The sequence below is a fragment of the Parasteatoda tepidariorum genome, chromosome X1, assembly GCF_043381705.1.
Source record: "Parasteatoda tepidariorum isolate YZ-2023 chromosome X1, CAS_Ptep_4.0, whole genome shotgun sequence".
NCBI lineage: Eukaryota > Metazoa > Arthropoda > Arachnida > Araneae > Theridiidae > Parasteatoda > Parasteatoda tepidariorum.
In genome coordinates this window covers 617,526-631,098 of record NC_092214.1, presented here as the reverse complement: position 1 = coordinate 631,098, position 13,573 = coordinate 617,526, and the positions used below count along the sequence as shown (strand labels likewise).

Sequence of the window (13,573 nt, the reverse complement as noted above, 5' to 3'; positions counted from 1 at the left end):
AAGAAACTGATCACCCAGAATAACTTTTGATTTAATGATCGGATCTAAACGTTCTAGGACTCAATCTTAATGGTCAAGGGGGAGCTAGTATATGCTAGTTAATAAGTACAGACTATATTTTAAGTTGGGAAATCAGACATAAAAACGTACTTTCTTACATACCTCAAGCATACCTTTCTTTTCAACGATTCGGATTTCTCACTCCCAAAATATAGAGGGTAATCGCAATCTGGGAAATATGGTCCCCATAGTTTGGTCAGGAGTCCAAAGTTCGAACACTTTAATGTTAGTTTCACTTACTGCGTATTTCGTCATATATTGTCCATTNAGTATTCTTCTAATAACCTATCTTCCTGAAGAAAATTATTAAACAATATTTGATTCCAAAATTCTTTCGAAAAAAATGAAAAAAATAAATAAATAAATTTTTAAAAAAAGAAAGAAAGAAACTGATCACCCAGAATAACTTTTGATTTAATGATCGGATCTAAACGTTCTAGGACTCAATCTTAATGGTCAAGGGGGAGCTAGTATATGCTAGTTAATAAGTACAGACTATATTTTAAGTTGGGAAAATAGACACAAAAACGTACTTTCTTACATACCTCAAGCATACCTTTTTTTTCAACGATTCGGATTTCTCACTCCCAAAATATAGGGGGTAGTCACAATCTGGGAAATATGGTCCCCATAGTTTGGTCAGGAGAGCGATCCAAAGTTCGAACACTTTAATGTTAATTTTACTTATTGCGTATTTCGTCATATCTCGAGAACTTTTGGAGCGAATTGAAAAATGTTTGCACATAACTAAAAAATTCATTTGACCAAAGATAATTTCATGCAAAAAATAGATTTTAGTAAGTATTTATTATTTTATTTGATAATAGAGTTGGAAAAAAATGAATTTTAAGGTATAAAATTTTTTACACAGTATTTTAGCGTCTAATTTTACATGGCAAAATACAAAATTTGAGAGAAATCAGTTAAATAGTTTCTGAGAAGTCGAATTTTAGAAAGAAAGTCGCGTACTTAAGTAAATTTCGTAACAGTATTTTACACACGCACACATACAAATATATATATATATATATATTTAAGAAGTAGGAAACTAACAATATAGTTGATAACTCAACCAATTTAGTTGTACAGTTACAGTGTTACATGAAAGGTTGAAAAAGTATTTAACGAGCATTTTTCTACAAATTATCAGTTAAAAGGTAAGACCACGCATTTTAAACTTGAGAGAGAAAATTAAGGAAAAGTGTGATTTATAATTCGTCTTTGAAAAAAAATTTACCAAAAGACATTAAACATTTTTAAAAAATAATTTTCTAGAGAGTAAATCACAAACGCTAATTTTCCGTCCTTATTCTCTGGCACCCCTAAGTGATTGCCCAAAATTCGCTTATTGGAGGATCCAGTGCTGTCGTGTGTTTTTAATAAATTGTTAAAGAATTGTTAAATTCGAAATGAACGTAAAATAAAATATGACCTCCATTAAGGAAGTGCTATATTAACTTATTATTTTTTACTTCTCGCAAAACTTGACGTATTGTTTTTAGTCGTAAGATGCTATTGAAAGGGGGGGGGGAATATATGAAATGGCTGAAAAATTCGGTGGTTTTTTAAAATTCTATTTGTTAGTATATTCCAAATTAAAATTATGCATGCGTGCATTAGAATTAGATACCAGTACAATTACCTAGCACAATTAATTTGATACAATTGATTATCAAATCTGATACAATTGAAATCATTATTGAAAGCTATTCATTATGTCCTTAAATGGACGTTAGAGCTTTACTTAACTCTGAATCAAAAGTTCCGATAGCAATAAAATTTTATTCCCAAATGAAAATATTATTCTTCCCCCGCCTAACAAATCATCAACTAATTTATCATATTTTGTTTCGTATGAAAGTTCTGGTAAATCAATTCAATGTACTAATTACAAGTGATTGCGAAAAAAAACCTTTTCGCCAAAATAACCTGATTAAGCATGCCAAATTCTTAACTCATCCAAATAAATGAGTACATAAATGTTTGCAATTAATATTTAATAAAAATGGATTTAAAAATTATGTTTTATAAAATAAGTTTATCTATTAATAATAATTTCTTGTTCAATTTACATGCATAAAAATTTTTAGTGCAAGAACTTCTTTTACTGATTTTAAAATAATATCAGTTTTTATTTCAAGAATTGAATAGGACTTAAAATCTGTGTGTCATTAAGTTCGAAGTTTTATAATTTAGATAAACAAGTACTTATACTATCTCCACTCCAAATGAATTAAAATCTTTGCTATCACCTTGCTTAAGTACATTTGCGTGGCAAAACTAATTTTCAGAGTTAATCTGCAACACATTCTTCATAAATGTAAACTTATTTCTTATTTTCGAACTAAAGACAGTCAAAACTGAAAAAAATTAGGCTTAATCTAACATGTGTACAGTAAAATTAGCAAATATAAGACAGATAAAAATTGCTAAAATATTGATATACAATTTTTAATTTGTTTCTATTTTCTAATTTTTTCAATTTTTTCTATTCAAATTCTTTTCCTTTCAAAATTCCAATTAATTAAATAGCATTATCAGAAACTTTTGGAACAATCACTTTTCTTAAACTTATCTGCAGATTGGCAGACAAGTTTTATTGAACAAACCAAAACAAATAGTAATTGAATTAGTAAAAGAATTAAAAATGATATTTCTGCTTCTCTCTCATATTTTAGCTTCCTTTTTTTATCTGAGTTGAAAATACTCTTTAGAGATTGAGATAATTTTTTTAAAAATCTGATTTAGAAAAAATAGCCTGTAGCTGCTGATATAATCTACAGCACCCTCCATCGTGTTGCAGAGTTTCTGTTACCGGACTTTATCAAAAAACATATTCAGATTATCTGTATCAGAACAGATTAATGATACACATCAGTACTTAAAGTTATAAATAAATTTTTTATCCATTTGATAATAAAACAATAAATAATTTGTTTTAAAAATTAAATATAATATTCTAAAAATTCTTTTACCTTAAGTAGTTTTCTAAAATCAACCCTACAAATTCTTTGAAGTCATTCTGGTGACACCATGATTAAATAGTAAAATTTATCAATTTCAAGCAAAAATTCAAGAAAATTGCTAGCTCCTTGGAAAACCATGGAATAAAGTTTGTTTGAAACGTTTGGTCTACCTTGCATATCTTTTACCAAAGTAGATTTCCCTATCTTATCAGTTAAGTTGAAAAGGTCACTTCGCCAAAGCAAAACAAACTATCATCGCCAATCTCCTTCCTTAATTTGTCTTTCAGTTTTCTTTTACGTGTTGTTCATCACATCTGAATCCCTAACTTATGTCGGTATTACATCAAATAAATGAATTTGGATGCTGAGAAATGAAACTAACAATTTTAAAAAAATAACATCACAAACATAAAATTTCAAAAAATAAATTTTTACATTTAACTCGGTTTAAAATTTATACAACAATACTATTGTACTCCTATTTCTAACAACAATATTATTGAAAAACAGTAGTTATTGTTGTTAGAATTTATATTTATAAGCAATTTCATGCGTAACTAAGAGAAAGTTGGAGTTGTTTAGGTACACAGTTAAAATACAACTTCTATATTACTCTGAAACTTGCTTTGATGAAGCATATTTCATCGGAGTTATCAGAAGTCATCGGAGTTATAGGTGGTATCAAAATGTTACCAAGTTCTTTTCGAGTGTCATAAAAAAAAGAATAATTTGGCTTCAAATATCTTTAAGAAATACAACATATTTGAAACAATAAGTACATATACATTTGATTAATCTGACCGCACTGAATATTGTTCGGAATGTAATTTCTTTTTTCTCTCCTCCCAACAAAGGGCTTAAGTATAATTTTTCACAGCCATCTTTTAACTTCAGCCACATAATCATTATATATTCTGACAGCTAATATAGCAGCGCTTGCTTGTGAAAAAATTCAATTGATTCTAAGTAGTAAATTTTGGTTGGAGCTCTTTTAAATATGTAAAGTCAAAAGCAGTATTCTTGGCATATTTTACTTTCTTGCTACCGAAAAAAGAAAAATACTGTTCAAGCAAAATAAACAATTATCCGATATGCATAGAGATGTATTGGCAATAGCCAGTGCCATAACTGGTAAGCAAAATTTCGGCTCGGCGAAATTTTGGTTACGAGTGGTTTCGTTTTGGTTAATTTTGGTATAAAATGTATCACACCAGTTTAAACTTATGAAGACACAATAAAGAGATTAATTGATGTAAACCAGTGAATAACAATTCGTAAGATCATTGTGATATTAAATTTATCGAATTCGACTGTTGATGATCATTTGAAAAGCCTAAAGGTTTAATCTCAAAGCTCGACATATGTGTTCCTCTTGTTCTTACGGAAAGAAATTTGTGCCGTCGCGTTGACGTCTGAGATTTGCTTCTCGAGACGTCAAGATAATTATCTATTTTTGAAGTGCATCATCACTGAGAACAAGAAATAGGTTGTTTGGTTGTTTGAAACAATGTTCTGGTCTTTACAATTTTAAGGAGGACAAAAATCACCTGGATCAGGTCTTTGCCAGTAAAGAACACAACTTTATACGCGTGGTATCATACTACTGCCAGATTGCCAGAAAGATGGCAAAAGGTTATGATCAAGAATGAGCACTATATGATCCAATAAAATATTTATTCACCTTAAAGAAAATTGTCTTTCATTTCCATAAGAAAAAATTACTTTGCGAACAACCCAATAATATGCATGAAATGTTATTTTAATAATAATATTTTTTTCCTTCTGGTTTATTTCCTCAATTTATTACTAAAAATTTGAAGTTTTTAATAGTATGTACGTATATTTTATTACATTAACAGACGCTTTCATAAACTTTAATGCACAATCTTAGAAATATTTGTTCCATTTTAAATTATTATATGATGCAAATTTTCTACAAACTCAACAAGATTGAAACATATATTTTTTTCATTATACATTATCGAAACATTTATATTTTCTGCAGTCAAAAGTGGAATAAAAAAAAATAAAATTTAATGCAACAGGTTCTTTTGTGCACTGAGCAACGGACAAAATTTAAGTCGCCACCGTCCACAGGAAGACAAAGTTTAACAAATAGAGATTAAAAAAAAATTGTCGGCAAATCGCCACTTCCTTTATTAAAAATTCCCCCCACGCACATTTTATTATTATTTCAAAAATATGTAATTATTTTTAATATTTGTTATATTCTGTAAATATCTTTATCTCTCACTTGTTTTTTAGAATGTATTTTCATTTTAAAAGCCATACTTTGAGAAATACTTCAAAAGAAGTGACAAAAGTAATTTCAATAGCTTTTTAATTTTTTGAAGTTTTAAATTTGTAAAAATTGGCCCCATGTTTTAAAAAATTATCCACTGTTATAATTGCATCAGCTGATAGCCACTGTCAGGTTTCAAAACTTCCTAATTTTACCTTTAACGAGGTTTTTATTTTCTCTTTAAATTTGTTTATATTTTCTCTTTAAATTTTTATAAATATTTAAGAAATGAAAAAAGGCTTTAAAATTGAAATTAAAATAAATTTATTGAAGGTTTATAAGAAAAAACTGATGTTGTGGGGGACCAGTCAAGGTCAATTATCGTGATTTCAAGTAAATATCTTTATGAAACCACTTCAAAACGTTTCTTTAATACGTAAACATTATATGCTAGGCAGTAGACATTAAAGTAATCCTTCTCTAATTTTAAAAAGTACTAACACTCAGAGTACAGCATCCGTAAAACTCCTTTTTACTGCAAAATTCATTTTTACCGAAAAATGTATATTGTAGTTTTACAGTAATTTTTATTAAATTAAAGTAATTCAGTGATTTCACAGTAAATAGTACTGTAAAAATTAAGGTATATCTGATTTTTTATAGTAAAATTTTATATCGTAATTTCAACAGCGATATTTATTCAATTACAGTGATTCAGTGATTTTACAGTAAAGTTACTCTACAAATTAAGAAACGTCAGATTTTTTGTTCCTTACAATTTAACGGTGAAAATGGATTCTACGGAAAGAAGTACTGGCACCCTGATTGCCTGTACTTTTTATCGTAATTTTATTCGGAACTTTTTACAGTGTATACATATAGACATTTTGGGGCACCTTCCTTGTTAGAGAAAGAGTGGGTTAAATGCTAATCTCCAAATATTCATTTTATTGTTATTTTTTTAATTTAAATTTCTTGAATCTCGATTACTTATTTGACTTAACTGTCAGCAATGAGCTTTATTGACAAGAACAAGAACTGTTATTTTATTAGTCACCTTGTGTATCCACTTTTTCTCACGTCGTACAAAGTCTCTAGAGTGAAAATAACATTAGGAAATATTTGTACGTGCATTTGTTTAGATTATGATTGCTGTAGTCTGGAAATATTATCTGGGTATAACGTAAAATATACTGAGCCCTCGGTCTTTCTTCTTTGTTATTATAGAGCGAAAGAAAGATAAAAGAAATTTTCTTGAACTTACAAAATAATAATCTGTGATAGAAGAGTGTGGAAATTAATAAATAAATTAACTCATGTCAGCATCCAACAATTTGTTTCATGCTCTGTAAAAAGTTCTGGATCAAATAACGGTGAAAAGTACCAGCACTCACATTACGGTACATTTTACTGTAAAATCCATTCCTACCGTAAAATTTAATGGTATAAAAAAGCTGATCTATCGTACTTTTTGCAGTAATATTAAATGTAACATTAATGAATCACTATACTTAAGTAAATATTACTCTTAAAGTTGCGATATAAAATATTATGGTAAAAAATGATTTTACAGTAAAATGAATTTGATAGTAAGATGGATTTTACGGATGATGCACCTAGGTTACCAATACTTTTTACCGTATTTGGTGCATGAAATCAATAAAAAAAATTTTACTATTTTATTCATTTACCTTTATTTTTACTGAAAAATATTTTTGCAATTGGCTTGATACAATTAATGCGCTTACACTTTGTGCGTTGGCGTATACGTCTCACCTTAATATTAACTCATAATATTCAATCTCGGCATGGTATTATACATCAAGGTACTATAATACTATTTCAGGCCAATTAAGGGGCTCACAATGTGGTGATATATATATNCTAATCTATCATATATATATATATATATATATTTGGAAATAATGTTTTGATTTTTATTAGGGAAATATGAATTAGGAATTTAGGAATCCAGGAACTGAAAAGATGAGAAATAAAAAAAAATTAAAATAAGTAAATAAATAAATAAAAAACTAAGAGATTTTTGTTTTGACTGCGAAAATGATGATAATTCGGGCTTGATGATGTTTTAAAATTGAGGGTACGCATTTTAAAAAAATGCTGATGCAGAATTAGAATGTTCTAAGGACGTAGATATAAAATATCACTTTAATTTGAAATATTATTAATATTAGTGTTGTTATAAGATAAAAAAACAAATGTAAAAAGGCATATATTATAAATTGCGAATTCATCCATATTAGTGTTAAGAAGTTCTAATCAAAATAAAAGGTTTAAATTTTTTAATTTATTGGTGAAAAACTTTAGTTGTTGCCTACATGTATCTTTTCATTTGCGTATACGTAACAGATATTCGTAAACTCACCTTAATGAATGTGAAAATTAATTTAAATTCTTTTCAATTAAAAAAAAAGCTTTTTTTTAAAGAAAAGTTGCATGTTAGTACTATTTTCATAAAAAATTTCAAATTAATAATTTGCAATATGTATTAACAAAATTCTTTCGATTTTAATATTCAGCATTTTTCAAAACAAATTCATCAATCTATGCTTTAGAAGCAAGATCTTTGAAAAAAAAAGTTTTTTGTCCCAAATTGAAATTAATGCTTTTGTTGCAAGTCATCGCGTGAAATTGATGACTGTAATTGCTTTGATATGATTATCTATCCTTTAAAAAATAAAACGAAAGAACATCTCAGTTTCAAGGACGTCAGCAACAAATTCTTTGTTTCACTCAAAAACTAGTTATTGCTATAAATCTTATCAAATGAACCAGATATTTGTGAAGAACGTGATGTTCAAAGAATGATTTCAAACTCAAAAATTTAAGAATTTCTGACAAATCCAATTTATCAGTGATAATTATCCGATAAAATTAATTAATGAATCAAACCACGTTTCAACTCCTGCTAGTTCTCTATCAAATTACTGAGTTCAGCGATTTCCAATCACAGGTAAGTAGAAACACTGAAAGATGCAATCCATTAAATGGTCGTCTAGTTTGTTTCCTTGAAGTTACTCCGATCTTCTAAAGTTCAGAGAACTGGGTAATGAAATTCTTTTGCGTTCACCTTCTTTTTCAGACCGATTAGCACCTTTCAAGCACCTCAAAATTTACACCAATAAAAAATATTGCTACCAAGGTCAGAGTAAATGGAAAAAATTTTCTGACAAAGAAAGGGCCATGGTCAGCTACCTTAGAAAGGTAACCCAACGCATAGAAGGGCGATTCTTCAGAAAGTGAGATATTCAGGATCATAAAACTATTAAGTCCTTTTTAAAAAATTAATAGTATTTAGAAATTTAATCTACACAAATTGACTATCATTGAAATTACACTTATATTTGATGAACGTACATTTGATGAAGCAAATAATTTTAATGTTGATTAAAAAAGGAAAAAAATTTGAAGCATAAATCGGACAGTCCAGACAGGGTCAGAGGAGACAAAATCTTGAAAAATAGTTTTTAGTATTAACCTAATTAGGCTTAACCCCCATTCTTCTTAAACACATTTTTCATACATTTATTTCGTTATTTTGTAATTATTTAGGTTAAAACAAGGGAAAATATTATATTTAGCATTTTAATAATTTAATGCTTCAAAATACTGAATTTGCAAAATACAGCTATTTTTGGTTAAAGGTAAAATTTTCCAAACACGGCTAGCTTCTGATCAGTTTTTCAAATTTGCACTTATTAGATGTTATTTAGAACTAAAAGAAACAATTATTCATTACTGAAATTTTTAAATTTACAAAATCAGTTGTTGACAATTTTTTGAATATGAATGAAGAAAAAAAATTCTGACTGCTTTTTCTTAAATTTTATATTTTAATACTCATATAATTCCAATAATTAACAGATTTTTTTGGTAACTATTAGACAGGTTTTTTAATTAAAAAGTAACATAATATAATTTTCGTTGTAGTTAGAGAGTCAGAAAAAAATATATAAAAGGGACACTGGTGTCCCATCTGCTGCGTCAAAGGGTTAATAACCTTATTGTGTATGCGCGTGTGTGTGTTTTAAACTAACCCTCAGAGGGATTATAAATTACGAAATATAAACTAATCTATTAAAAAACATAAAGAAAGGGGGACAATGTTGACAATTAAAAAGAATATTTTTACTTTTAAGATTTGAATGCATAAATCTAACTTTTAGTGTGAAAATTTACTACATTTCAACTACATGTGAAGAATAAATAGTCGCACGAGCAATTTATTCCTATTTCATACATTATGTGGCTTTCTACACTGTAAAAATTTCCAGATCAAATTACGATATGAAATACTTTTTTTATGTATCATCCGTAAAATCAATTTTACCCAAAAATCCATATTTATCTCCCGTAATTTTTACGGTAATATTTATCAGAGTGATTCAGTAATTTTATGGTAAATATTATTGTTAAAATTGCGACTTATCAGATTTTTTGTTCAGAACATTTTCCGGTAAAAATATATTTTTCTGTAAAAAGTACCTTCATTTTGAGTGCGGGTATTTCTTACAGTGTAGTGATCAATTTTACAATATTCAGAGTAAAGATTTGTAGTAACAAGTTAATTAAGAGATTGAATTTTTCTGATACATTGTGGAAATATAGACAGACCGGGGAAAGAAATATTATATATTTCTAACAACCTTAATATGTGGTTACAAAAATATGTATTCTACATGCTTTGTGAATAAATTGAAAATTTACTTTTAAAGGGACAAAAGTAACATTTCGCTACTTTTCTCCCTCATTTCCCTGTGCCATATTTATCATCTATTTTTAAAAAAACTAAAATCAGAATACGTTAATAGTTTTTTAAAAAAAGAAAAAATCTTTGTAATGCTAAGGACGCAATTGTCGAACTTTCTGCAGAATAGCCTATGAATGAACAAAATATGAAAGGATAGATATAGTAAACTTTAGTAAACAAAACAGATGTTGTAAACTTTAGTTAACAAAATAGATGTAGTAAACTTTAAAAATAATCTTAAGTAATCAGTCGATTCGGAAATCCCCCTCTCTCTAACGATAGCAACCGCACATTGATAAGAATTCTGGTACAACTACCTTACTATGGTAATAACATTTCTGAAAGAAAAAAACATTATTCTATTATTCTGGTTGAAAAAAACTAAAATAAACGGTATTTAAACCCTTTTTCCATTCCCATGGTAACGGATTTGCTAGAAATTCTGGTATTCAAAATTTTAGTTCTAATTTCAAAACTGGAAAGTAAATTTAACCAAATAAGTGGGTTTTTTTCCCTGCTCCATGGTAACATGATAAAATAACAATATTTTACCACATTTATCGAATTTTATCACCTGAAAATAACCGTGCTTTTCAGTGCTCTCATAGAGCCAGAAACATGGTAAATTTTACCATATTCTGGTAGTTTTAGCCACACTTTTCTATCTCAGTGAAAGATATTTTGCCAAACGCCTCTACTTATTTTGTAAACAAAGGTCCACTTTTTTCGATTTAATACTTTTTTGTCACTAAAATCTTTATGAATTCATGTATTTAAATAAATTTGCAAAAACAATTTTTGTAAATAAAATTCAAGGAGTATTTGAAAAAAAAGCATACTTTTTCTAAAAAAAAAAATTTAAAAAAAAATCCTATTTTTTATTTAAGTGAGATTTTCTTACATTTACCAATCAAAACTCAGATACAGTATATGAAAAAAGTTAAATACCATTTAACACTTAATTATTAATTCAAGATAGATATCCTTATGCATTTGAAACAAAAAGACCGGATTTGAATTTTCCTTTCATAGAAAACAATAGAAAACACAAATCATGTAACTCAAACAAATATTATTTTTGAGGACAGAAACTAGCTAAGTTGATAATTTCCCAAGAAAGTATGAAAAAATTATTTATCTTATCTGTCATTTGTGATGAACCTGCTGTTATTTTGAATATGATAAATTCACACATGGATTTGATGTTGGAAAATAATAAAATACTCCTAATCAAAAGATAACATTTCATTTAAATATGTTGAATTGTTTTGCGTAATAGAAAAATGAAGGTAGTAAAATAGCCGAAATTGTGATCAAACTGATGATTTTTGAAAATAACAAACAAAATTATTCTAAGTTGATTCAGTATACATTTAAACAAGAAGATAATTTCCTAATTTATATGAGGTGTTAAGTTTAAGTAAATGCAAGAAAATCTAATAAAGCACTAAAACATTAGTACTTTTCTTGCAATTTTTCTTTCATTTTATGCAGTCGTTTGTGTTTAAAAGAAGCGTTGCGGTTATACAATATTATTCATTTTTTATTTAAATATTATATGTTTTAATGCTTTGTGTGTTTTAAAAGAAAAAAAATTGACACTTTTCCTTATATATAAAATAATTCCATCTTAAATTTACCTTTAGTTTTTATCACCTAACTCGTATTTTTCAGTTGAACTATACTGCATAACTTGACTACTGTACTACTTGAACTACACGGTATAAAGTACCATTTTACAGTAAAATTCCTTTTTACAGTAAAATATAATACCGTTATTTTAACAGTAATATTTATTTAGTTCGAGTTATTCAGCCACTTTATGGTAGGTTTTAGTAATATCTATGGTAATAGTAGTATATATAGTAGGTTATAATAATATAAATAGGTTGTGTAGATAAATATACCACCGATATTTATCAACACAACCTAAGAAAAAAATCACGGTAAAACTACCGTACTGTTTGGTAATGGCATTTTTGGTAAAAAAAAAAAGAAGAAAAAAAACATAATTCTGGTAACCAAAATATACAGTATTAAAACCATTCATTTGGTAATTTTTCAATTCATGTGGTAACGGATTACCGGAAATTCTGGTTATCAAATTTTATAGCTCTTATTGCCACACGTTTTGTAAAGAATACGAAACTGAAAAGTGAATTGAACAGATCAAAAGGTTTTTATGCCATGCTCTAAAGCATCATGTTAAAATTATCAAATTTTGAGACACTTACCAAATTTTATCCCAAATTATTAAACCTTACTTTATTGTTAATTTTATCAATTGTTAATTTTTTATTGTTATTTTATCATGACCTAAGTACTGCTATAAAAATTACTGAACTTTCTTGGTGTTCTCATAGAGCCAGAACTACTGTAATAGTCTGCCATTCCGAATCAAATACGGTATAAAGTACCATTTTACAGTAAAATTCATTTTTACAGTAACCGTTATTTTAACAGTAATATTTATTTAATTCGAGTGATTCAGCCATTTTATGGTAATTATTACTGTAAAAACTACGGTATATCAGATTTTTTTGTTCCGTAACATGTTCCTGTAAAATTACCGTACCATAATTTGATTCTGAATTTTTTACAGAGTGCAGTTTTAACCATACTTTTTTCTCGGTACGCGTTTAGAAATCTTACATACATTTAAAAATAGAGTGAATCTGTAGACTCAAGTTTTACAACAGTTAATTATTAGTCTCTGACGTAAATTCTCTTAAATTGGTAGATTAATTAAAAAGTGGTAGTCATACGAATCAATGAATGAAAAGTGATGTATAAGCAGTTTCAAATTATAAAATTTAAATGAGACTTATATTATTTACTTACCCTAAAAGTTGATCGAATTCTACCCATCGGTGATAGTAATTGAAACTCATCTTAAACTTTAAAAGTAATGTGACATCGCAACTTAACTTGATAATATAATGTTTATACTTTAAATGTTTACTTTTAAAATTATTGTTTGTTGACAATAATTGTTAAAAATGTTTTTAAATGAGATAGTGTGGATGAAAATAATTTCTAACTTTTTATTTGAAAAATAAAGATAAAATCAATTCAATGACTTATGACTCTTTCCCCGTAACAGTTATTTCTAGTTATTTTTTTCAATTTTAATCATCGCTCAGAATATTGTAATCACATAAATTATGTTCTTTTTTTTCAATTACTTCCAGCATATTTTTCTACACTACGCATTTAGATTTAAATTAGAGTGCGTACAGATAAAAATAATACGAATCTTGTTATCGCAAGTGTCATACACTGAAATTTAAAGGTGAAGTGCGAAAAAAAACGGATTACTCTGAATAACTTTATTTAAAAGATTCATTTCCTTAACAGAATCATTTCAAAGAATCATCATCATTTTAAGGAATGTTATTTTACAAGACAAAATGTAAAATTCGGGAGAAATTGGTTGAATAGTTCCTGAGAAAATGAATTTTAAATTACGTTTCAAAAATTGTCCGACTATTAATAAATATAATAGTAAAAAATAATAAATATTTGCTAAAGGTT

At 27.5% G+C, this 13,573-nt stretch overlaps 1 protein-coding gene across 1 annotated transcript in view; it reads right to left on the bottom strand.

The window, feature by feature from the left end:
- LOC107452974 (rho-related BTB domain-containing protein 2) overlaps positions 1 to 13,048 on the bottom strand; it is a gene marked incomplete at its 3' end in the record, with an annotated part of 38,798 nt that extends 25,750 nt beyond the window's left edge. Inside the window, 1 exon segment of the mRNA XM_043051425.1 lies at positions 12,881 to 13,048. Coding sequence (XP_042907359.1) covers positions 12,881 to 12,930 — 50 coding nt within the window.
- Between the last annotated feature and the right edge of the window lie 525 nt (positions 13,049 to 13,573).